Source organism: Mixophyes fleayi, chromosome 9 (genome assembly GCF_038048845.1).
Source record: "Mixophyes fleayi isolate aMixFle1 chromosome 9, aMixFle1.hap1, whole genome shotgun sequence".
Taxonomy (NCBI): domain Eukaryota; kingdom Metazoa; phylum Chordata; class Amphibia; order Anura; family Limnodynastidae; genus Mixophyes; species Mixophyes fleayi.
Window position 1 is genome coordinate 89575350 of NC_134410.1, and position 27080 is coordinate 89602429.

The 27080-nt window shown below is 38.1% G+C and overlaps 1 protein-coding gene across 6 annotated transcripts in view; it reads left to right on the top strand.

The window, feature by feature from the left end:
• The window catches only part of LOC142100820 (adenosine deaminase domain-containing protein 2-like), a 1209653-nt gene extending 1183603 nt beyond the window's left edge, over nucleotides 1-26050 (top strand). For 5 of the 6 annotated variants that reach the window (XM_075184656.1, XM_075184652.1, XM_075184653.1 and 2 more), the window contains exons 8-9: nucleotides 724-847; nucleotides 25771-26050. In XM_075184656.1, coding sequence (XP_075040757.1) covers nucleotides 724-847; nucleotides 25771-25935 — 289 coding nt within the window. In that variant the 3' untranslated portion in view covers nucleotides 25936-26050. The remainder of the gene's footprint in view (nucleotides 1-723; nucleotides 848-25770) is intronic. The other variant, XM_075184658.1, reaches the window with a different exon arrangement.
• The last annotated feature ends 1030 nt before the right edge of the window (nucleotides 26051-27080 follow it).

Here is a 27080-nt window from a genome sequence, read left to right on the forward strand (position 1 = left end):
TGCCTTCCCTCCCACCCAAATGTTAAAAAGGACATGCATAGTTTACCAAACCAAGCACTTCAGTTAAAGGGAATGCTTTTTGTGGCTGAAGTGCTTGATTTGCTTAGACCCCCACAAAGGAGAACGTGATAATCGTTCAGCACGGGACATGCTAGTGTTAATTTTAAAAAAACAAAAAAGCATAGATATATATGGACAGAATCCAGCGTGCCACCCCCTCAAAGTATAGTGCTGGTAGTGTCAAATTTTGACTCAAAAGAGTGTGGTGTCCCTTCATAGTAGCCCACTACCAACACAAGGCTTTGACAGGCTGGGCTTGTCTTGTGACAATATACCCATGAAATCCACATCGTGGGGTCTCCCTGACATAATGTAATTCAGCCCTAGGGCCCCTAGCATGTTCTGCACTGGGATATATTCCCATCCGAAAGCACAACGACTCCTCCCAACACTCCTGTGTGGTGGGTGTTGGGGTAATCCATTTGTAAAAGATAGATATTAGCTTTTCTTGCTGGTGCACTTTTAGTTCCAGTAAGCCCTGGTAACCCTAGACTGGGTTTGCTGCTGCTTGTAGAGCGACAATTTGCCAACATGCCCTGACATCCATGGCCCGCTGGGAACTGCAGAAGACAACTTTTGTTAAATAAACACACTGACACCGTTAAAAAAAGACTTTACCGTAACCATTCACTGTAGTTATTTAATGCTCACTTGTGTCTACAGCTCTCTTACCCTTCCTCCTTGCCCTGGGAGTCAGCTCTGCAAAGCAGCCATGCTGGTTTATTACATCGGTGTACAGCACTTACTGGGGAACAAACAGTTAGACGTCTCCTATTACAATGCTAAGGTAAGTGGCCTTGGGCCTAAGTTGGCCTTACAGCACATGTATATGGACTTCCCATGAATATATTACAGAGTAGATCATGAATAAATTGTCCTGTCACCTACATTCTCAGAAAGCAACCAGACAAGGCAGCCTATTACTTTGAATTTCTACAGAAAAAATTGAACCTTTGATTAGGCGCCTAAAAAGATTAAATACAGACACTATATAGCCAAATGATCAAGCAGCTGCAATAACCAAGGTGGCTGCAAACCACCTATATGCAATCTAGTAAACTAAAAACAGATTGCAGTGCTAAAAACCAAGCCGGCTGTACATTTATATAAAGCCATAAAAAGTGGTCACAAATCACCATAAAAATATAGTTAATAATAACATGTACATCACAATATAGAAAAGAAATAAAAACAGAATAAGCACATATAAACAACCAGCTCTATACTCAAAATGATTGTTGCACAGATATAACGATGAGTATACCCACCCTCCTAAAAATGTGTCGCACTGTGACACATGTTTTTTAGCGCTGCAATCTGTTTTTAGTTTACTATTTCTGTATGAAGAACAATTGTTTAGGATTTACCTTATTGGTGTCCCTAATTCCTACTGAATTTAATTCTTATATAGGTTGTCCTGATGAAAAAATGTCTTCATTGTGTATACGTAATAGGTGCTGGAAGCACAGCATTGGGTGCATTAAAAAAGCTTCAATTTATTGTTTAATATATATGCTATTTATAAGTAATATTATGGGCAGCACAGTGGCTCAGTTGTTGCAGTTCCATGTTTGTGTGGATTTTCTCCGTGTTCTCCAGTTTCATACCACACAGTCCAAAACATACTGGTTAGTTAATTGGCTTCTAACAAAAATGAGCATGTGTGTTTTTAGAATGCAACCTCCAATGGGGTATCAATTGATGTGAATGATTCCATAGAATAGCATCTGAGGGCGCCCAGATTGGCAGCCTCACCCTTTGAGTCCTATAGGGAAAAAGGTGCTATATAAATAAAGAATTATTAATTAGATGTGTACATGTCTGTGTAGATACATTGCAACTTCTTTATATTTAATCTGCTTTATTTATGCATTGTTTTTATTAAAACAATATACACAAACAGTTGCTACAACAATCTAGGTACTTGCATGCTAAGTACAAAATAATAGTAATCTCACAGGTATAGTAATGGCAGGCACCGTTATAGTAAGAACATTCATATAATGTCATATACCAGTTTCTGAGGCAGAGGTAACATTACTCTGTATACACCATCACATAGTGAAACGGAGAAACATAAGTCATGCTCTACATATTTAAAGCAAACTCTTCTCCCCAGTTATTAGTGAACCTTAACAGCACCCAGACATACATGTACAAATGTGGTGTCCTGGGGATTGCATGTGCACATCACATAACTGTCTCACATCCTTCCTTGACAGATCATCTTCTGCCAGATACCCCTCACTGCTGCCGAGCCTCCCAGCCAATTACATTAAGTACTGATAGTTGGCCTGGGGTTTCCATCCCCTCTATGTATGAGCACTAGTTTGTTTACTGATGTTACCTGTCTTTACACCAGTGGTGAATTTTGTGATATATTAATGTCAAAACTAGGGTTGAATGTACCAGACAGAGGACTGCTTGTATTGATATTGATCTATTTTCTATTATTAAATATGTCAACACACAAAGTCAGCAGTCTATATATTCTTACTCCAAATGTAACATACCGTAATTTCAGGATCAATTGTTAAATGACGCCTGATCAACATACCTATCAAATACAAGGGAGTGAGATATAAAGTGCTGCCAAACATTATAGTAAATGAACAGAAGTAGGTAGGCAGAATATTGTTTGGTGGAGGGACTCGTTCCTGAATAGTAGACCTTGTCAATGATTGTAGAATAGAAAAAGTGGAAATCTGTATGTTTGCATCTCATGGACTGGCAGCTGTAAATGGACATGTACATGAGAGACCTGTTGTATAATATGGAAGGGACCTGCAAACTTTAATGTAAGCTTGAGTGATATTTGGCTAAATGGAGATGTTCAGTTGATAAACAGATCCAGACTTTTTGTCAAACAATGTAATCTGGAGGTTATTTGTATTAGATGATTTTTACATGATCTCTGTACCTGTATAAGTGTGGCTTTTAGAGAGTCTTAGGTGTTCCTTATGCTATGGAATAAATCTATCTCCTCTGGGAGAGAACATAAAGATATAATAGATGGACCGTTGTGTGAATAAAAACCATAATCCGAGAAAAAAGCAATCCGACCCGTGGATTGCTAAAATGGATTAATATATAGGAATTCAGCCTTGGGAAGGAGATGCAACCAATACTCTTGTTGAAAGTGAATTAAACCGTGCATGTACTGTTCCAGACTTTGATTTGTGTGTTCTCTGTGCCCATCGGTTTGGGGATAACAGGCTGTAGAGAAATGCATTGCAGCAATGAATAGATAGCCATTCCAAGAAGTAGATTCTATTTTTCGTTAACCCAGTCCACTGCCACAAACTGATGATGCTTTTTTCCAACAGTAAATATAGGTACTGTGGCTGGAGAAGTTGAGTGCTGTATAGAACCTCTGTCCTAGTTTTCCTGAATATAGTTTGCTGCATTTTTTTGTTTTTTAGGGTGTAATTCAGGTTTTGACCCAGAATAAATCTATTCGAAAGGAATCTGCACTAGGAAGAAGATCAAATCAGGGTCTGTGAGGTGATAATCAATCCGCTTGCTACTTCTCCACGTTTCAAACCCACTAGAAACTCCCAGCTTGATACATTTGCCCCCTGGAGTTGTATAGTTTCTTCTGTGACTAGAAATCAAAACGAGTATCCTAGGCGCTTTTTTTTTACAAGTCGGCTCCTTACACGGGATGTGCCCCCACCCTCAAAAAGTATACTCAAATTATAAACAAACAAGAAGCACCAAGTAATAAATTCAATGTACAGTAACTAATATATATATATTTAATATATCATAGGCAGAATAATACACAAAGGGCTCCCAACTGCTTGAAAACATAATCATTTGTTATTAGCTATGACAGATTATATCATGACCTAACCATATACATACAACACTAAAAATAAAATCCCTTGTCCCCTTGCTGTAATGTTCCAGCTCAAATATTTCTTGTTTGAGTAGGATGTTTTACCTATGTTCCATGAATCTGATTCTCAAGGATCTTGTGGTCCTATCCACATATTGCAGTCCACACACTGTTAAACGTAAATGACATATCGAATCGAAATTACAAAAGGAAGAAATAGTAAAATTTTCTTGATACTTTCAAGATGACAAACTTGCATTTATTTTTCATAAATTTACAAGTAGTGCACCTTGTCTTGTTACCTTTGAAATTACCGTATTTTTCGCTCCATAAGACGCACTTTTCCCCCCCCAAAAAGTGGGGGGAAAAGTGTGTGCGTCTTATGGAGCGAAGGAGAGCGGGCAAACTTACAGTTTCTGGTAGCGGGTCCAGCGGGCTGATGCAGATGTCCGGAGAGAAAGTGCCGGTGGTTGTTCTGAGGATCCTCATGATCCATCCGTCCCCCCGCCTATCAGTGGGAGCCCAGCTATCACATGGGACGTGCACCACATGACAGGTGCCGTCCCATGTGAGAAGTGCTGAAGACATCGCGCAGAAGGAATAAGGTAAGTTATGGGAGGCTGGGAGTCCTGGAGGCTACAGTGTGTGTGCTAAAGGCTACAGTGTGGGTGCTGGAGGCTATAGTGTGTGTGCCGGTGTGCTAACATAGCATGTGTGTCTAAGAGTGGGGATCAGTGTGTTAATATAGTGTGTGTGTGTTGGTGAGTGAGAGTGGGGGCCAGTGTATTTTGTGTGTGTGTGCTATTTTAATAGTGGGACCTATGACCCATTTTTTTCTCCAAATAGGGCCTCCAATATTGCAGGATCCAGACAAGCGGCAAATGAGCCAAAGAAACCAGCAGACACAAGTGTTGACACTGACAAGAACAGGTAGGAGAGAGCAGGACAGTCTGCCAACTGTCCTGAATCTGGTGGAGTCCCGAATTTAGGTGACTGTTTAGCTCAGGACAGTTGGGAGGTACCGTATGTCTCGCTTCACCGTGTACTGCTCGTGAAGGCAGAACTGTGTGCACCCAACAGTAATGCACACAGTATTGTCTGTGTATTTGTCTAAAATGATAATTTTAATATGGCCGATTGTTGTTGTCATTGATTTACCGTAAGACAATGCTCAGTGCAGGTTATTGGTCAGTGATAATGCGCAGGCCAGCGGTAAGTGACAACGCAAATGGTTAGTGCTCAATGGTAAACATTGAAGAAATGATGCTGACAGTTCCTTCATGTCTTACAGAAAAATACTACAGTATTTCATACCAGTGCAAGGATGATAAAGCAGAAAAGGCTAGCATATAAAATTCCTTTTAAAGTAGAGGTAGTAAAATATGCTAAGGAGCATGGAAACAGAGCAGCGGAGAGACATTTTGGGCCTCCTCCAAGTGAAAAAATGATTAGAGAGTGGAGGAAACAGGAAGATCAGCTGCAAAAAGTAGATAAAAGTAAGCACACTTTCCGTGGGCATGCTGCAAAGTGGCCACAGTTGGAGGTGGACCTGAAAGAATGGATCATACGTCACCGGAATAATGGCTTCTGTGTCTCGACAAAAATGATATTTGAAGCGAAACGCATTTCTATAGAGAAAGGCATTCAGGATTTTACAGGATCACCATCATGGGCTACAGATTTATGAAGCGATATGGTCTTGCTATTCGGACCAAAACTAGAATTGCGCAAAAAATGCCAAAAGAATATGAATCTAAAATTCTGTCCTCATTAATTTGTTATTGATGCTAGAAAGAAAAATGGCTTTGAAATTGGCCAGATTGGGAATATGGATGAAGTCCCACTAACCTTTGATGTGCCATCTAATAGGACTGTAGATCTGAAGGGTGCCAAAACCATCACTGTGAAAACTTCAGGGCATGAGAAGACCCATTACACATGTGTGTTGTCCTGCTGTGCCGATGGCACCAAATTGGCAGCTATGTTGATTTTCAAAAGGAAAACATTTCCAAAAGAAGTGATTCCGCGGTGAGTTGTTGTACATGTACATGTACATGAGAGAGGATGGATGGATGAAAAGGGAATGAGAATATGGGTTGAAAAGGTGTGGTCCAAACGTCTTGGAGGACTTCTGAAAAAATCTGCCTTATTAGTGATTGACCAGTTTAGAGCACTTATTAGCGAACCAACGAAAAAGTGCTTCAAAGAAGTGAAGACTCATCTAGCTGTAATTCTCGGAGGTCTTACCAGCCAGGTGCAAACTCTTGATGTTTCCATCAACAAGCCATTTAAGGTCTTAATGAGAGAAGAGTGGAACAAATGGATGGCTGCTGGTAATCATGATCTGACATCTACTGGACGAATGAAGAGGCCCACCATCACTCAAGTTTGTGAATGGGTGAAAACATCATGGGACTCAGTGAAGGAGGAGATCGTTGTACAGTCATTCAAAAAATGTGGCATTCGCAATGCCTTAGATGGAAGTGAAGACGGTATCTTATATGAAGACAGCGAAGAAAGTGATGTCAGTGATTGTGAGCAAATGAGCTTCCTAAATTCTGACTCGATGATGAGTTCTTGGTGTTTCCATAAAACTAGAGTACTCAAACCTTTCAGTCTCTCCATTTGTTAATGACAGTGATAATGGTTCTTAATGCCACTGTTGACTGCTGTTCACTTTACATGGTTCAAATGTTATTCTGTTACAGTTTATTAAATATTTAATTACACTATTTGGTTAAGAATACTTTTTTTCCTGTTTTCCTCCTCTAAAAACTAGGTGGGTCTTATAGTCAGGTGCGTCTTATGGAGCGAAAAATACGGTACCTTTCAGCATTTTCAGTAAAATGCAAAATCACCCCAGTATGAGTAAGTTTCTCTACCCTGTTTGGAAAACTAGGGACTAACCAAATGTAAAATTGGATAGATAGGGTGCGCACAGCTAGTGAAGTGTTACCTATATAATTCTATATGGAGTATGAAACTCAGCAGCTATATAAGGGAGAGTCTACTCCCTAAACATAAATACAAAAAGAAGATTACAAGCGCTGGAGTAGAAAAAAAATTTGTATAACGTATTCTAGCAGTTTAGCTGGAAACATTGATGTGTATTTAACTAATTAATATGCTGTAACCGTGCATGGATTGATCATAGACTAATTTGGAATAACAAATGCAGTTTAATTTGTCATAATAAACTAATTAAAAATAACATAAAACCATAATAAAAATTAATATTATGAAACCATAGCACAGTCCGCTTTTGCACAACGATAAACAGTATTGTTGTTGATGGTGGTGGTATTATTGTCCAGGATTCTAACAATATTGTCCAGGATTCTAACAATGATTGAATAAAACTAGATATCTGTATTGGTAATGTCAATAGCGGGATCCAGTAGGCTGTTCAATTCTAGACTAACAAAAGAGGGTGCAATACTTGTGGTTGATCCTTAATGTGAAGGAAGAAACGGCCAGTGGGTAAGCGGTAAGGTTCCACTAGTTCCAGGCGTTGCACAGCGGCTGTGATCCATATGGTTTCAGTCAGAAGGCGTGCGTTCCACAGTGGAATGCATGTGACGATGACCGGAAGTGGGCGTGATGTTTTGCTGCCGCCTTACGTCACGTGATCGTGACTTTTTCAAGGCATGCAATAGGATTAGTGTCTCGGTGCCTTATTTATATAGTGTCTGTTCAGATATTACTGGTTGGTTCACACTCCTTTAGTTGATGGATCGTAGATAACAGTGTTCATACATTGTTCTACACATCGGATTCCATATATATATTCACTGGTCATGTATTATAAGTATTGAATCTCATATTAAAGCATCCCTGATTGCATGAATTAGTAAAAACAAAAATACATTATGAAAACGTAACAGGACTAATTATGATGCCATGCCTGCTTGTCCCTATGTAGAACATAATAAATATTAAATGTCAAACAGATGCATGATAATCACATGTTGTAATGTTAATGATGATGTACAGAATTAATACATATGTATAAACAAATGCATAAAGACCAGCAATTGACAGATCTCTATTGCATAAATGGCTGAAATATGGTATATATAAGAAATAAAACATGGATAAATAAATTAATTATAAAGAAATATAGAGCAAATAAATATACCACAGAAAGTGTCATAATGCATATTGTATGAGGTCCTGAAAAAGGTTCTTGCTAGCATTAAAATCAAAAACGGTAAGTGTGGGGATGAGAAATATAACCTGCTTTATAGAGATTATCAAATTGCTGAATGTTTTGATTCGGACAGACACCGAACCAAAGACGGTGAATGTAGGGATGAAAAATATAACCTTCTATATACATACACATATATATGTACAAATATGTAACCTGCCATATATATGTTATCAAGCTGCTGATTGTTTGGTATGGGTAAACAGGTGTAGGCATACATGAATGGAGGGATTATTTAAATGATCTATCTTCAGGCGGGCCTTAGACATTCCGTGTGTTTGAGTTTAATCTCGCCCAATGGTGGTAGGGAGGTTAACTCAACGGACCCACATATTCTACCAGACTTGATCTTCTCCAAAGTGGCTACATTGTTATATATGTACTCTAATTAATATATCCACATATATTCACAACAGATTCACAATTAGCAGACTCTCATTTTGGGAGTATTATATATACAAATCGGTTCCACCACAGGGTCATCTATTTTTAATCTGTTTTTTCAACACTTATTTTTAATATTTCGCTTGTTTTTAAATTTTGATGGTATACCTCTATAAATCTTTTTAATGCATACCAATAAAATTCAATTTATTAAATTTGCTACTCCAGCGCTTGTAATCTTCTTTTTGTACTAACAAAATGTATACGTTTTTTTTTATTTTCCTTCAAAATAATGTTTGGTTTTTCAGAGATAACACTACCTTAAATCGTGGTCTTGGTTTTTGAAAGTGATAGTTCTTATTAATGATCATTTTGATTTGTAGAGACTTTGTATTATATTTAGAAATACATTTAATACCTTAAACCCTATTTTGTGAGCTCTGATGTTTAACTTTCGGTATTAATAAAGAATCCCGTTCTGTTGAAAGATGTTTTTGAGTATGTTAGTGCATCAGATCGGGTGGATATCCCCTTTCTTTTAAGGCATCTATCATTTCTACAGCTTGTTTCCGAAATGTAGTATCCATGGAGCAGTTTCTCCTAATACGGTTCAACTGGCTCTTTGGAGTATTTTTTAGCCAAGATTCATAATGGCAGCTATTTAAAATGTAAATAATTATTAGAGTCTACTGGCTTCTTGTAATTTTCGGCTATAATGCAAGAGCTTTGGGCTGAGAGGGTCAGAGACAAAAAAAAAATCACTGACTCCCTACAATGAGTGAAAGTGAGATAGTGGGAATTAGAATTAAGGTGTGAAACAAATTGTATAGAATCTACATCACCTTCCCATATAAAAAAAACAGGTAGTCAGTGTAGCGGCCATAGAACACCAAGTTTTACTCCGAAAGGGCCATCCCAGATGTAAAGTTGTTCAAAGTGCCCCGTGTAGAGATTAGCAAAACTCGGGGCAAACTTGGTGCCCATGGCCGTACCGACGACCTGTAAATAATGAGAGAGACAAAAAGTAATGTATAAATATAAACATGATAGAACTCAAAATAAAGTCACAACGTCTCACCGAAATCCCCATTTCTGTAAGAAGATAGTCCTTATCTGCCGCCACTCCTTTTATGTGAGGGATGTTAGTGCAGAGAGCTGCATCATCCAAAGTAAGAAACTGATACGAAGGTTTCCAAACATTTTGAATAGACTGTAAAATATGTGTAGTGTACTTGATGTGGGACTTGAACGAAACAACATGATCTTGCAAGTGAGAACGAACATATTGTGACAAATTGGTAGTGAGGGACCCAACACCAGAAATAATTGATCACCCTGGTGGTGTCATGAGGGATTTGTGTTTCTTGGGAAGGTCATATTATATGGGAACTATTGGGTGCTGAACAAACAAAAGCCGCCAGGAAACCTTAGAAATGACCCCCTTGGCAAAAGCTCCATCCAAAAGAACTTTCATCTCCATCTGAAACAAAATTGCAGGCTCTTTGTCAAGAGATTTGTAAAAAGAATAATCTTCAAGCTTTTTTGTCTTATAACTATAGTAGGTATGTTGTTCAGAAATACCATAAAAGGTACAATAGCGAGAAAGTAAAAGACAGGCTTGGTTAGTAGATGTCTTCTTTATTTATTATTTGTTTTAATCTGTAGAATTTAGGCAGACTGGAAATTCTGGCATTTACCAAAAGGGGGGTGTGTGAGAGAATCAGTGGCCTGATCTGGTCTCCCAAACTTTTGTGAAAATGAGCTATGCATGTCTGCTTACAAGCCCCACTTTTAATAACATACTCTGGACTCGCAGCCTCTGAGCTATCTGCCTTAAGATTGCCCTTCACTGGAGATAAGGGGCCTAGCCCAAACCCTGAAAAACAGCCCCATACCATTATCCCTCCTCCACAAAACTTCACAGTTGCAATAATGCAGTCAAGCCAATAACGTTCTCCTGGCATCTGCCAAATCCAGACTTGCCCATCTGACTGCCAAACAGAGAAGCATGATTTGTCACTCCACAGAACACGTTTCCACCGCTCCACATTCCAGTGTCTGTGTGCTTTACACCACTCCATCTGACGCTTGCCATTGGTCTTTGTGATGTGAGGCTTGCATGCAGCTGCTCGGCTCCCACCGCACAGTTTTTGTGCTTGCATTTAATGCCAGTGGAAGTTCAGAACTCTTCAGCTATGGAATCAGCAGAGCGTTGGCAACCATGCGCCTTAGCAATCGTTGACCCTGCTTTGTGATTTTACATGGTGTTCTGCTTCTGGCTGAGTTGCTGTTGTTCCTAAACGCTTCCACTTTCTGATAATATCACTTACAGTTGACCGTGGAATTTCCAGCAGAGATGAGATTTCACGAACTGCAAAGGTAAACAAAGCAAAACCTAATGCGCTCACTGACTCAAGATATCTAAGATAATAATAAACTGTGTGGATATGTGGGATCTGGTGAATATATTTATATCAAGGCGGGTTAGATGCAACAATTTTTTATTTGATATTCCCTATAATGGTAACTAACATGTAAATACCTGTAAATAAAACACATCCTATGGATAATAATACAATATTATTAAAATTTAAAACATTAAAACGCTGGTGAATATACATGTAATTCTGACATGTATATATTGTTATAAGACTGGCTCAACAATCACTGATGATCCAGATATTACCAAAAAGGTTATAAATAAACACTTGAATTGGTTGACAGAATAATAAAATAATAAAAATGCAATCAATGGTTATATATATATATATATATATATATATATATATATATATATATATATATATATATATATATATATATATATATATATATATATATATATGTGTGGCAGTCCCAGTATTATAATAGTTGGAGAGTTGTTCCAGACACACAGCTGAATGAACTGTCAGTACATGTATCCGGCTGGCTCCACATGGAATTGATATCGATACTTGCGTTTTGCTGTGCAGTGTTCAGTATTAGATCAGTCCCAAAAATGTCTTGCTGCGTGGTTGTAGGAGTTTTAAGTGTTCAGATGCTAAAGCGCTCACAATAGCGGGTGATCAGTCCCGCTATTGATAAGAGGTGATGACAAAAAGCAAGCGTAACTGGACTTGGCGGCTAAATAACATTTGTATTGGTTTAAAATCTAATTGACCTGTGTTACGAGCCGCGGCGGTGCCCAGCCGCCGCGACTCACTCACCCGCGTCCCGGCCGTCGCTATGGCGACCGGGACGTCACTTCCGAGACGCTACAGTCTCAGTAACTACAGTGGCGCTGCGTCCCGGCAGCCGGGGACAGCCGGGCGCATGCGCAGAAGCGCCCACAAGCCTGTGGGCTGATTAATGTTGTAGGTTTCAGCCTGCCCATGTGATATCAGAGCTACTGGTATTTAAGGCAGTGAGGTCTGCAGCCTCACTGCCGGTTATAGCGTTCTGTCCGCGGTTCTGCTGCCTGCTTGTTCTCTCTGTTTGGTTATTATTACCTTTTGATTGATAACAACCCGGGATATTGCCGGGGCGGCAGTATGAAAGTGGTATAAGGGTTGCAAATTGTTTCCCAAAAGAATGCTGTCTTGATTCCTGCACAAGTCACTTTCGATGCCAGTTCCGTGGCCCTGTCGGCATTCATTGATAGTGGAGCTGCAGGCAACTTCCTCGACATCGGATTTGCCCGTTCTGCCGGGATTCCTATGATCAAGCTTCGTTCTGCAGTTACAGTTTGTGGCCTAGATGGGAATCTTTTGCCTGGAGGCAAAATTGTTTGGGAGACTCCATCACTACAACTGAACATTGGAGCTCTCCATTCAGAGTCCATAACCCTTCTCCTTATCGACTGTCCGTCAGTTCCGCTGATCCTGGGTCATCCGTGGCTTTCTCGTCATAACCCTGTTGTGGATTGGGTGAAAGGAGAGATTATCCAGTGGAGCTCTTTTTGTTCACAGTCCTGCTTGACCTTGCCACTCCAGATCCTGCAATCAGTTCCTGAGCAGCTTCCTTCTCAATACCATGAGTTCCTGGATGTGTGTCACTCACCGGACTGTGAGTGCCACTTCCCGTGTATTCAGGAACCATGGCCGTCCGCCATCCTGAGGGTCTGCGCATGTGCAGCCCTTTCAAGCCTTCAGTACCTGTTGCATTTAGTTGATTGGATGATCAGGCAACCCTCCCTATTTAAACCACCTGTGATCATTACCTGGTTGCCTGATCTTGGAGTCTCATTCCTCATGAGCCTCTGAAGGTGTTCCCGTGTTCCTCGTGTGTTCAGCTCCTGCTGATTCCTGTTTGCTGCTATTGTGGTTTCCAGACCACTTCAACTCTCCTGTGTTCATCGTGTCAGCGCTCCGCTGCTTCCATCTCTACTACTGGATACCAGACCGCCTCAACTCTCCCGTGTTCTTCATGTTTCCAGTTCCACTTACTACTGCTTCCTGAGTATTGCTTCGTTCATTCTGGTTTACCTGCCGTGCGCTGCACCAACCTGATTACCGCTTCCACCCTCCAGTGGTCTCTCCTCCTGCCGGCCTTCAGTCGTCCAGGTATCCCTGCACGCCTCTCTGACAGCTTGCTCTCCTGAACCGCGGTATGCATACTTCCCATTGACTTTGCTTGTGTATTGCATATCTATCTGGACTGAGTTGCGTTCTCCTCTGGAGCCTCCTATCCACTGAGGCTATTGTTACCATTGACTTTGTTTCCTATTGCCTGGATTGTTATTGTGACTTTGTATACTTAAGCAGTGCTGGTCAGTTATCGTTGTATTGTGGATATCATCGTGGGATCAAGTTCTGTGTGCCCCGTGTATACTCTGCATTACATTTATCTCCTCGTGCCCCTCCTGTAGCAGTGGTACAACTTGCTGACGCAGACCACTGACTCCTGTTCCCTGTGACACCAGTTTCAAGTATCCTCTCACATAAGCAGTGGTACAACTTGCTATACGCAGACCACTGACTTCCCTGTTACCTACCTTCACCTGGATTCCATTCCTTCACCTAGACAGCGGTACAACTTGCTATACGCAGACCGCTGACTCACTACCTCCTCGCTACTCCTGGACATTCCACCTCACTATAGCAGTGGTACAACTTGCTATACGCAGACCACTGACTTTCCTCACGTTCCCTTGTCCATCTGGTTCCTCGTGTACAATCATTTACTCATTACCAGTTGCTGCTAGTCATAGACTTTCCTCGAGCATTCTCTCACCATCTGCTGTTTCTCCTGTTCTGTTGTCACCCTGCTACCAGAGAACCATATTACCAACTGTATTACTCTGGTAAGTCCATCATCTGGTGACATTCTGGGTAAAGACTCCTAGTGCCCGTGACAATGTGTTCTCCAAACAAGCTGCTGACTCCCTACCACCTCATCGTGATTTTGACTATGCCATCGAGCTGATCCCAAGTTACCTAAGGGGCGCTTGTATTCTCTCTCTGGTCCTGAGACCAAGGCCATGCAAGCTTATATTGAGGAGAATCTTGAGAAGGGGTTCATCAGGCCATCTAAATCTCCTGTATGTGCCGGATGCTTTTTTGTGTCAAAAAAAGATGGTGGACTGCGGCCCTGTATTGACTACCGGGGCCTTAATCAAATTACAGTCAAGAACACCTATCCCCTCCCTCTCATCTCTGTGCTATTCGATCAGTTAAGAGGTGCCACCGTCTTCACCAAAATCAATCTACGTGGAGCATACAATCTCATCCGCATTAGAGAGGGAGATGAATGGAAGACGGCATTCAATACGCACTCCGGCCACTACGAGTATCTGGTTATGCCGTTTGGCCTCAGTAATGCACCTGCTGTGTTTCAAGACCTGATTAATGAAGTGTTACGGGAGTTCCTTGATTGTTTCGTGGTCGTCTATTTAGACTATATTCTCATCTATTCCAAATCACTAACTATTCATCGGGGCCACGTCAAACACGTCCTACAGAAATTGCGAGAACACCACCTTTACGCCAAATTAGAAAAGTGCGAGTTTGAGGTGCAGAAGGTATCCTTCCTAGGTTACATAATTTCTTCAGAAGGGTTCTCCATGGATCCAACCAAGGTCCAAGCTATCCTGGATTGGGTGCAACCAAATAATCTCAAAGCGGTGCAGAGATTCCTGGGCTTCGCCAATTATTATAGAAGGTTCATTCATGGCTTTAAAAGACAACAAATGTCCAGCGCTGGGAAAGGACCCTCTATCTCTATATAGAAAACGTTTCTTGTTAAACTCCAATGTATGCAATTTGATAAAAAACACACATTTATTGGAACCATAGATTCCTAAATTAAAATACACATACCCGAAAGAATGATGACCTAAATAAGCACTCCAGGTACATATAAATAGTGAAATAGTGAATTAATACATATTATTTTTATTGGTATACATTAAAAAAAGGTATATGCAGATATACCACACTAATAAAAAAGCGAAATATAAAAAAAGAGATTGTAGTGTTGAGAAATATAGAGTTTAAAAATTGAAAGTTGACCCAGTGGTGGAGCCGATCGAAATGTATAGTATTTCCTAGAGGAAAGTCACTGATATAAGATCTTTTTGTGGGAATATGCGGCACAAATTAGTCCATAAGTGTCAAAATAGAGTAGCAGAGATTGACCATGTTCTGCCTAATGACAGCGTATCGTTTGTGTAGTTCTCAATATTTAGTATTGTATATAATATAACTGATACATGGCAGAGTTGGCCCAATACATTCTCCACATATAGAGATTATGTTAGATTATCATGTATCTTAGCTAATATTGGAGATTCATAAAGCACAGGCCCTAATTATTGTGTCACAAAGTAGCCAAAAATCTAATGGCTAATTATCATTTGTGTACACCTATTTAGGCTGATAGATAGTGTTTCTAGGAATAGTTAGGTAACTCTTATTGAATAGATAATCTCTATGCCAATGGTTACCTCATTAAGGCACTAGGTTACTAATAATATGGTATTTTATTAGTCTGCTGTGTTAGATTGGCAAGTATAATAACGCTGATAGAGTATTTATCAAAGAATCTAGCTTAGATATATTCTGCCTAGCAACAGCGTGTCGCCTGTATAGCTCTCAAGAATTGGTATTATATATAGTTTGGGCTATAGATGGCAGTATTTGCCTGGAGTATTTCCCACGTACAGAGATTGTAATAGTCTCTATACCATAAGTCTTCTAATAAGAACGCTAAGTCGCTAATAATATGTTCCCTTACGCTAATGCATAAATCTATTGTACTGGGTAGCGAGTCTAGATAGCGCTAATGAGAGATTTGTAAAGGAATCTGTATATCAGTTATGGATCTGTGTTAGCGGCAGGACGCCGCGGTCGGCTCCGCCTACTTCCGGGTCTGACGTCACTCGGCGTGACGTCACCCCGACGTACGTTTCGCTATTGCTTAATCATGGAATTACTGGGCTACTGATAGTGAGGGACTTTTATACTGCTGAGAGCCAATCAGTTTCATTCGTGGATTACATCACTCCCAACGGAGATCTATTGAAAGCATGCATAGCATTATATTGGGATTTTATTCAGGACAATTAGGTAGGTTTAAAATATCATTGTATCCAGATATAAATTTGGCATATCACGCATATAAGTATACTACATTATAATTGGTTCAAATGGTTTAAAATAAAGCGGAATATGTTATAATTATTACTAAATATAGGACCACTTGTGTGTGTTTGTTCATATGTCATCATAAGTTACTTGTCACTCAAATCATGTATAAGATACATGTAGGGGTTTACCTGAATGTTTATTTATTGAGCATTTATTAGAAAATCAGTCTGATGATGAAAAATAAAGTGTGATGAAACATGTCAATGTTGTGTGTTTATTTATTATAATTCATTTTATAATTTTTTGGATTGTATTGTTTACAGTTTTCTGGTGAACAGCCTTTTGTATTTTGTTTTTTATTTTTTTGTTTTTTATTTTTAATTATTTTTTATTTATTTTGTCATTTTTTATTATTTATTTTTTATTTTTTATTTGTTTATTTTCTTTTGTTATGTGTTATATATTTTATTATATTGTTATTAGTGCAAAATAACATAATCAACTAAATTGTATGGGTATTACCAGGTGAATTAGGGACCAATACTATTGGTCAGGTGAAAAGAGTGTAAAGGAACATAATATAAAAACGAAAACAGATGTTGAAGATGAAAGGTGATGTTGATTATATATTGAGTCTGTGACGTGAAAAAAATGAATAGGAAGAATTTTTTTTTTTAATATAATTATGTATGTAATTAAATTATTCATCAGGTTCGATTAACCTGTCCAAATTGTCTTCTGCTGTTCCTTCACAAGAAGGTCCAATATATATAGTATATAATAAATAATAAAGATGTTCAATGCGTGATATGCAAGATGGCTAACATCGAAATGGATGAAGGCCAAATCCAATTATGTTGGGTTATTGGTACGGGCATCATAAGATTTAAGTCGGTCATATTATGATCTAAAAGTATGTTCTAAGAATAAAATTCAGAATCTATTGTGCAATAAACATGTTGCCTCATAAGATTCAAATATAGAGGCAAGGGCATTACTTATTCCTACAGGAAGCTAGTGTAACTGGTATTTTCGTTTAGACCAGATGGCATTATAGAGTTCAATAAAAATATCCATCGGCTTTCCCTCTGTAGGAGTTGTTTGGTAACGTCGCCTCCTCTGATGCCCATCCTAATTTGTTCAATCCCAAAAGCTTTCAGGCTTTGGGGATTTCCTTCATGCTTGTGGAGAAAGTGTCGTGCCACTGATGTCAGTTGTTTAAATTTATCTTTATCTGTAGATGCATTCCTAATTGAGCCAATGTGTTCTAATAGTCTGTTTTTGAGCATTCTACTGGTCATGCCTATGTAGATCAAGTTACACGGACATTTTAGGGCATATATCACACATTTAGTGGTGCAGTTGATGAACTGTTCAATTTGATGTTGCCTACCATATCTATCAGAAATGTCCCTAGTTTTTTCCATATAAGGACATGCCTTGCAATGACCACATTTGTGGGATCCTTTAATTGATGGAGTGGGGGTGCCCATTGAGAAATGGCTTCTCACCAATTTGTCACCTAAATTAGGTGATCTACGCCAACTAAAATCAGGTCTTGGTCCCAAATTCTTGGATAGATCTGTATCTGATAATAGAATAGGCCAGTGTTGTTGTATAATATTTTGTATCTCCTTCCATTCATAGCAAAAGTTGCCTACAATTCTGATTTTCTTATCATTCTTAGATCTAATCTTGCCATACATCAATTTGCTCCTATCTTCAAAATTGGCTTGGTTGAATGCTCTTTTAATGAGTCTCTTACTGTAGCCTCGTTGCACCAGTCTCGAACTCAATTCTACAGATCTTTGCTTAAAGTCAGAGGGGTTAGAACAATTACGTTTTAATCTCAGGAATTCTCCCTTGGGGATATTATTTATAACAGGTGGGAAGTGGGAGCTTTCACTGTGTAGTATACTGTTGGTTGCTGTTTTTTTGCGGAATAAATCGGTAGCAATTCTGCCATCTGGCATTTTCCTAATCGTCAAATCTAAAAAGTTGACATGTTCCTGGTGCATTTCATATGTTAAACGTAAGTTATTAGGGTTGTTGTTGAGAGTTTCTACGAACTCTACAAACATTTCTTGCTTGCCATTCCACATAATCAGGATGTCGTCAATATAACGCATCCAAACAGTTATACTATCCGTATATTTATTAAGTTGATCAGAAAAGACAGTCTCCCTCTCCCATCTGCCCAAGTAAAGATTGGCAAAGGTGGGGGCACAAGCCGCCCCCATTGCTGTCCCTTGTATCTGGAGGTAAAACCTATTATCAAAAACAAAAAAGTTTCTCTTCAATACAAATTCAAGAAGTTCAATCAAAAAAAGGCTAAATGTGGGATTATCGTTGGCCTGTAGGAAAAACTTGACAGCATCAATACCCACTTCGTGTTGGATACTGGTATACAGTGACTCTACATCCATTGTAATAAGCCAAAGATCTTGTTCCAAAAAGACACCATCTAAAAGTTTAAGAATGTCTGTGGTGTCCCTTACATAGGAGGGTAAGGAAGTGACATAATCACGCAAATGTAGGTCAATAAAGATGCTAGCTTGTTCCGTCAGACCTCCTATACCAGAAAGGATAGGTCTTCCGGGTGGTTTCATAGCATTTTTATGGATCTTAGGCAGTAGGTATATTGTTGGTATCTTGGGATTGTCAATACTTAGGAATTCAAATTCTGATTTCAAGATTGTTCCACTATCTAGAGCTCCTTTGATCATTCGATCATATATAGATTTGAAATCGTTTAAAGGATTAGAGAAAAGTAATTTATAACATTGTTTGTCTCCTAATTGTTTCTGCATTTCTTCCTTATACATGGTGATAGGCCAAATCACTATATTTCCACCCTTATCGGATGGTTTAATAACCACATCTTGCCAAGATTGAATTTCTTGAATAGCTCGTCTTTCATCTCTTTTTAAATTATCCCATTTCCTATTTTTGTTCTTCATAGATTTGAGTTTTAAGGTGTCTATATCACGTGATACCATATTTTCAAAAACTTTTATTTGTGGGCTGATATTATCATGAGGGCAAAAGGTAGATCTTTTTTTACACGTAGGTCTAGAGATTGGGTTGGGTGTAATTACCCTATCAATTTGCTCCTCTAAGAGATGTTCTAAAATAGACAGAGCTGTGTTATCTTCCTCCTCCAAATTGGCATTCCTTATTGGTATTACTAGATTTCTATTGATATCTATTCCTTCTGGAATGGATATAGGAGTATTAGGGAATCTGTCAGTATCTTCTCTGGTGACCACCGAGGCAGAGGTGGTATCTCTTGTGGGTTCTTGTGAGTTGATAGGTTCATTGTTATTAAAAAATTTGTTAAGGCGTAATTTCCTTGTAAAAAGGTGGAGATCTTTTTCCCATCTAAAGCGGTCAAAATTATTCACTGGTGAGAATGTCAAACCATAACTCAATAGTTTTATATGGGAGTCGTTTAAAATTCTGTCTGATAGATTGATTATCTGTAAGGGATCGTTCATTTGCCCCTGTATTTTCTGTTGTATTGATATTTGCCCCTCCAAGGAGCTCGTGAGCGATCGCGTAGATTTCTTGTGTCCCCTCCTAATGCGTTTATTCCACCGGTGTCCTCCCCTAGAGATCTCTGAGTTTCCCCTAAAAAAGTATTTTTGTTGGTATTTCTCCTAGTTCTAGATGGAGTTCTGCTCCTATTAAAAGGATTATCGTTATCATTGTCTGAGAATTCTAATTCCGACGATTCAGGACTAGTGAATATGTTTCGTCCAGTTTTTCCAATGGACTGATGTTTCCACTTGAAAATGCGACCATTCGCATAGTCTCTTTGATCGCGATTGAATTTAGATTTTTTCTTTTCGATAAGATTGTCCTCAAGTCGATCTAAATCTTGTTTATATCTTTCATATGTCTTCTGGAATGAGTCTGTTGTTTCATGTTCTTTCAATTTAAGACTAAGTTGTTCAATGTCTCGTGAGTATGATTCTAATAGAAGATTATCGTGCTTTAGAATAATTTGCATCAATTCCTTAGAACATTTTAGGAGAGCCGTTTCCCATTCTGATTTTAGTTCCTTAGTAGCTAACTCATATGTGGGAAATATCTTAGGTCTCAGACCTCGTGGAGTAATCATTTGTTTTATATAGTTTTCAGTGGTGGTAATATTCCACCATATTTTACTTTGTTTATGCATTAGTGTTTTTAATTGGTTCAAGTCTTCCAACCAAGGATCATTATTAGGGCTGGTATTAGATATGTCTTGATCTGGAAAAATAGATCCAAGGTTGTCTTTCCACTTATCACATCTCTTACTGAGATCTGCTCTGAGGTTAAACGTTGCCATTGTTAAATTCTACAGAGAGGGAATAGGTTGCTCGTGTTTTTAAGAGCAAAAATTAAGAAGACACTTCAGGGGAATGAGAAACCCGTTTGGGAGGAGTATATCAGTGGATGAGACAATAGATTAAATATTGGTTTAGTTGATAAATATTTATTATCTTTTTAAATGGTCAGCATTAGCAAACAAATAGTGCAATGCTGGTATTGTATAAAAGTCAGTTGCCCAGAATATTACAGTATATCCATATATATATAAATATTATTCTTGTATAGTTATACAGGTGGTATATCAATTGATAATTAATCTAAAATTAGAAAATTATTATCAAATCCGTGCAGGAGCTAGAGTCTGAGTATAGACACTCAGTGAGACAAGTAATATCATGGAAAGAGATGGGGAAAGGGGAATAGGAGAAACCGCTCCGCACAGGATAGTACCCTACCTCACTAATAGATATCCTATATTGTGGGGGGGTGCTAAGGTCATGTGTGCAAACATTTACCACAGTCCGAAGAAGGAAAAAAGAATGATGACCTAAATAAGCACTCCAGGTACATATAAATAGTGAATTAATACATATTATTTTTATTGGTATACATTAAAAAAAGGTATATGCAGATATACCACACTAATAAAAAAGCGAAATATAAAAAAAGAGATTGTAGTGTTGAGAAATATAGAGTTTAAAAATTGAAAGTTGACCCAGTGGTGGAGCCGATCGAAATGTATAGTATTTCCTAGAGGAAAGTCACTGATATAAGATCTTTTTGTGGGAATATGCGGCACAAATTAGTCCATAAGTGTCAAAATAGAGTAGCAGAGATTGACCATGTTCTGCCTAATGACAGCGTATCGTTTGTGTAGTTCTCAATATTTAGTATTGTATATAATATAACTGATACATGGCAGAGTTGGCCCAATACATTCTCCACATATAGAGATTATGTTAGATTATCATGTATCTTAGCTAATATTGGAGATTCATAAAGCACAGGCCCTAATTATTGTGTCACAAAGTAGCCAAAAATCTAATGGCTAATTATCATTTGTGTACACCTATTTAGGCTGATAGATAGTGTTTCTAGGAATAGTTAGGTAACTCTTATTGAATAGATAATCTCTATGCCAATGGTTTCCTCATTAAGGCACTAGGTTACTAATAATATGGTATTTTATTAGTCTGCTGTGTTAGATTGGCAAGTATAATAACGCTGATAGAGTATTTATCAAAGAATCTAGCTTAGATATATTCTGCCTAGCAACAGCGTGTCGCCTGTATAGCTCTCAAGAATTGGTATTATATATAGTTTGGGCTATAGATGGCAGTATTTGCCTGGAGTATTTCCCACGTACAGAGATTGTAATAGTCTCTATACCATAAGTCTTCTAATAAGAACGCTAAGTCGCTAATAATATGTTCCCTTACGCTAATGCATAAATCTATTGTACTGGGTAGCGAGTCTAGATAGCGCTAATGAGAGATTTGTAAAGGAATCTGTATATCAGTTATGGATCTGTGTTAGCGGCAGGACGCCGCGGTCGGCTCCGCCTACTTCCGGGTCTGACGTCACTCGGCGTGACGTCACCCCGACGTACGTTTCGCTATTGCTTAATCATGGAATTACTGGGCTACTGATAGTGAGGGACTTTTATACTGCTGAGAGCCAATCAGTTTCATTCGTGGATTACATCACTCCCAACGGAGTAAGAGACTCATTAAAAGAGCATTCAACCAAGCCAATTTTGAAGATAGGAGCAAATTGATGTATGGCAAGATTAGATCTAAGAATGATAAGAAAATCAGAATTGTAGGCAACTTTTGCTATGAATGGAAGGAGATACAAAATATTATACAACAACACTGGCCTATTCTATTATCAGATACAGATCTATCCAAGAATTTGGGACCAAGACCTGATTTTAGTTGGCGTAGATCACCTAATTTAGGTGACAAATTGGTGAGAAGCCATTTCTCAATGGGCACCCCCACTCCATCAATTAAAGGATCCCACAAATGTGGTCATTGCAAGGCATGTCCTTATATGGAAAAAACTAGGGACATTTCTGATAGATATGGTAGGCAACATCAAATTGAACAGTTCATCAACTGCACCACTAAATGTGTGATATATGCCCTAAAATGTCCGTGTAACTTGATCTACATAGGCATGACCAGTAGAATGCTCAAAAACAGACTATTAGAACACATTGGCTCAATTAGGAATGCATCTACAGATAAAGATAAATTTAAACAACTGACATCAGTGGCACGACACTTTCTCCACAAGCATGAAGGAAATCCCCAAAGCCTGAAAGCTTTTGGGATTGAACAAATTAGGATGGGCATCAGAGGAGGCGACGTTACCAAACAACTCCTACAGAGGGAAAGCCGATGGATATTTTTATTGAACTCTATAATGCCATCTGGTCTAAACGAAAATACCAGTTACACTAGCTTCCTGTAGGAATAAGTAATGCCCTTGCCTCTATATTTGAATCTTATGAGGCAACATGTTTATTGCACAATAGATTCTGAATTTTATTCTTAGAACATACTTTTAGATCATAATATGACCGACTTAAATCTTATGATGCCCGTACCAATAACCCAACATAATTGGATTTGGCCTTCATCCATTTCGATGTTAGCCATCTTGCATATCACGCATTGAACATCTTTATTATTTATTATATACTATATATTGGACCTTCTTGTGAAGGAACAGCAGAAGACAATTTGGACAGGTTAATCGAACCTGATGAATAATTTAATTACATACATAATTATATTAAAAAAAAATTTCTTCCTATTCATTTTTTTCACGTCACAGACTCAATATATAATCAACATCACCTTTCATCTTCAACATCTGTTTTCGTTTTTATATTATGTTCCTTTACACTCTTTTCACCTGACCAATAGTATTGGTCCCTAATTCACCTGGTAATACCCATACAATTTAGTTGATTATGTTATTTTGCACTAATAACAATATAATAAAATATATAACACATAACAAAAGAAAATAAATAAACAAATAAAAAATAAAAAATAAAAAATAAATAATAAAAAATGACAAAATAAATAATAAAAAATAATTAAAAATAAAAAACAAAAAAATAAAAAACAAAATACAAAAGGCTGTTCACCAGAAAACTGTAAACAATACAATCCAAAAAATTATAAAATGAATTATAATAAATAAACACACAACATTGACATGTTTCATCACACTTTATTTTTCATCATCAGACTGATTTTCTAATAAATGCTCAATAAATAAACATTCAGGTAAACCCCTACATGTATCTTATACATGATTTGAGTGACAAGTAACTTATGATGACATATGAACAAACACACACAAGTGGTCCTATATTTAGTAATAATTATAACATATTCCGCTTTATTTTAAACCATTTGAACCAATTATAATGTAGTATACTTATATGCGTGATATGCCAAATTTATATCTGGATACAATGATATTTTAAACCTACCTAATTGTCCTGAATAAAATCCCAATATAATGCTATGCATGCTTTCAATAGATCTCCGTTGGGAGTGATGTAATCCACGAATGAAACTGATTGGCTCTCAGCAGTATAAAAGTCCCTCACTATCAGTAGCCCAGTAATTCCATGATTAAGCAATAGCGAAACGTACGTCGGGGTGACGTCACGCCGAGTGACGTCAGACCCGGAAGTAGGCGGAGCCGACCGCGGCGTCCTGCCGCTAACACAGATCCATAACTGATATACAGATTCCTTTACAAATCTCTCATTAGCGCTATCTAGACTCGCTACCCAGTACAATAGATTTATGCATTAGCGTAAGGGAACATATTATTAGCGACTTAGCGTTCTTATTAGAAGACTTATGGTATAGAGACTATTACAATCTCTGTACGTGGGAAATACTCCAGGCAAATACTGCCATCTATAGCCCAAACTATATATAATACCAATTCTTGAGAGCTATACAGGCGACACGCTGTTGCTAGGCAGAATATATCTAAGCTAGATTCTTTGATAAATACTCTATCAGCGTTATTATACTTGCCAATCTAACACAGCAGACTAATAAAATACCATATTATTAGTAACCTAGTGCCTTAATGAGGTAACCATTGGCATAGAGATTATCTATTCAATAAGAGTTACCTAACTATTCCTAGAAACACTATCTATCAGCCTAAATAGGTGTACACAAATGATAATTAGCCATTAGATTTTTGGCTACTTTGTGACACAATAATTAGGGCCTGTGCTTTATGAATCTCCAATATTAGCTAAGATACATGATAATCTAACATAATCTCTATATGTGGAGAATGTATTGGGCCAACTCTGCCATGTATCAGTTATATTATATACAATACTAAATATTGAGAACTACACAAACGATACGCTGTCATTAGGCAGAACATGGTCAATCTCTGCTACTCTATTTTGACACTTATGGACTAATTTGTGCCGCATATTCCCACAAAAAGATCTTATATCAGTGACTTTCCTCTAGGAAATACTATACATTTCGATCGGCTCCACCACTGGGTCAACTTTCAATTTTTAAACTCTATATTTCTCAACACTACAATCTCTTTTTTTATATTTCGCTTTTTTATTAGTGTGGTATATCTGCATATACCTTTTTTTAATGTATACCAATAAAAATAATATGTATTAATTCACTATTTCACTATTTATATGTACCTGGAGTGCTTATTTAGGTCATCATTCTTTTTTCCTTCTTCGGACTGTGGTAAATGTTCCTAACAACCTGTAAGATATTAGGAAACAAGAAATGACCTCTCCTTTGCTACTGATGGTTTTTGTAGTTTAGTTCAGGCCTCTATAATGGTGAATATGTTTATTACCTTTCTGTGTATTAGTGCAACGCTTTCTAGCATGTACAGTCCTGTAACTGTGCAGGGTTCTAGTAATCTCTGTAAAAAGTGGATGCAAAGTCTTCTGTGCTCAGCCTGAATGACATTAAGTACTAAGTATATTATATGTGGCACAAGCATGGCTTGTGTAATACAGTACTGTCACAGAGGTCATTGTGCCTATACTATAATGCTGTTTTATAGGAAATACATTTCTTTTTCTGCTTACTGCCCTTATAGGTCAGCTCTAATGCAAAGAGAAAATATTTCGGTTACATTACAGTTTATCTTAGTATGCAATAATAAGAAGCTCTGTGATCAAGGACTCTAATACCACTGTCTATACAACTGTTAACGAGATATACAACATAACAAATAAAAAGAAAGCACTATTATCCAGAAGTCGACTTTCTAGCTATACACTAGCTTTGCATACACCACTGTTAATGATAAATGCAATAAATGTGTAATATTCTTTCCTTTGGCTTTAGGCTTCCTCTGAACAGTACCAAAGTGTCAAGACCCTGTTGTACTCTCAGCTGAGCGCATATGGTCATGGAAGCTGGCCTCGCAAACTCTGTGTGGATAGATTCAGAGCCACAACAAGGCAGGGACCTGAAGGAGGCTCCTGGGTCTTCCAGTGTGATCTTCATTGATTATTCTGTCAATCAGTCCAATCTCATGTTTCTGTTCTAAAAGCGTTTTATTCTCTCAGTATTTGCTAGATTTAGAGATTTTGGTTTGAAAATCATTAAAAGATTTATGGCTTGAGTCCATGTCTGTGTTATTTTACCAGATGTGCTGTGAATAATAAGAGCCAAGTGATATTCAGCAGCGTCTATCCCCTTTAATTGAATGCTGATAATTAGTGAGGATTTTCAGGGTTGTTGCCAGCTGAGAAATATCCCTGTGAATCTTATCAACACTGGTAACAATTTTAGCTGATGTAGCTCCCACCCTCCTTTATTGGTGTCAAATCTTGAATGGAAATATTTTCTACACACCTTCATTTTTACGAATGTAAATTGTTAGCAAAATAATTTGTCAAATGAAACTAAACAAAAAAAAACACATTTTCACACATTCTATGTCACTGTCTATAAATAAACCTGTTAGTGGGATTACATGCATAACTTTACTTTATTCATATCATACTTATTAAAAATAAATATGAATAGTTTACAACACAATTACGTATTTGCTGATGTCACTGACATATATTACAATAACAATACCACTCGGTCCCTCCATGTTACAGCAATACCACTCGGTCCCTCCAGGTTACAGGAATCCCAAACCCTTCCACATTGGCAGTGAGGGGGCTTATGTGATTTCATTGCTTTTTTGATTTCAAGTGCTGTTTTTGTTTAAAGTGTGGAGTTAGATCCAGTAAGGATTGCTGTGCTGTGAGAGTGATATAGTTTGGGGAATTATTCTGTGTGTTTATTGAACGGGATTTGTTTTTCTGTGTGTTTATTAAGTGTCCCTTTTTTCTTTTCTCTTTTTTTTTTTCCTTCTCTCTGTTAGAGCTAGTGGGTGTGGTTTAATTGCATAGTTGATACAGCTGGTTAGTGCAAGCTCTATTTAACAAGAGGTAGCAAGCGATTTCATTGAGCTTGTAATTTCACTGCTTTTTTTATTTCAAGTGCTGTTTTTGTTTAAAGTGTAGAGTTAGATCCAGTAAGGAGTTGAATCCAGGAAGGGGTTTAATCTGGTAAGTGGCTAGCAAAGGTTAGTACTCAAGTTCACTGTAGGCTATAAGAAGTTAGGTTAGTCATAATAAGATGAGTGGTAGCAGGCT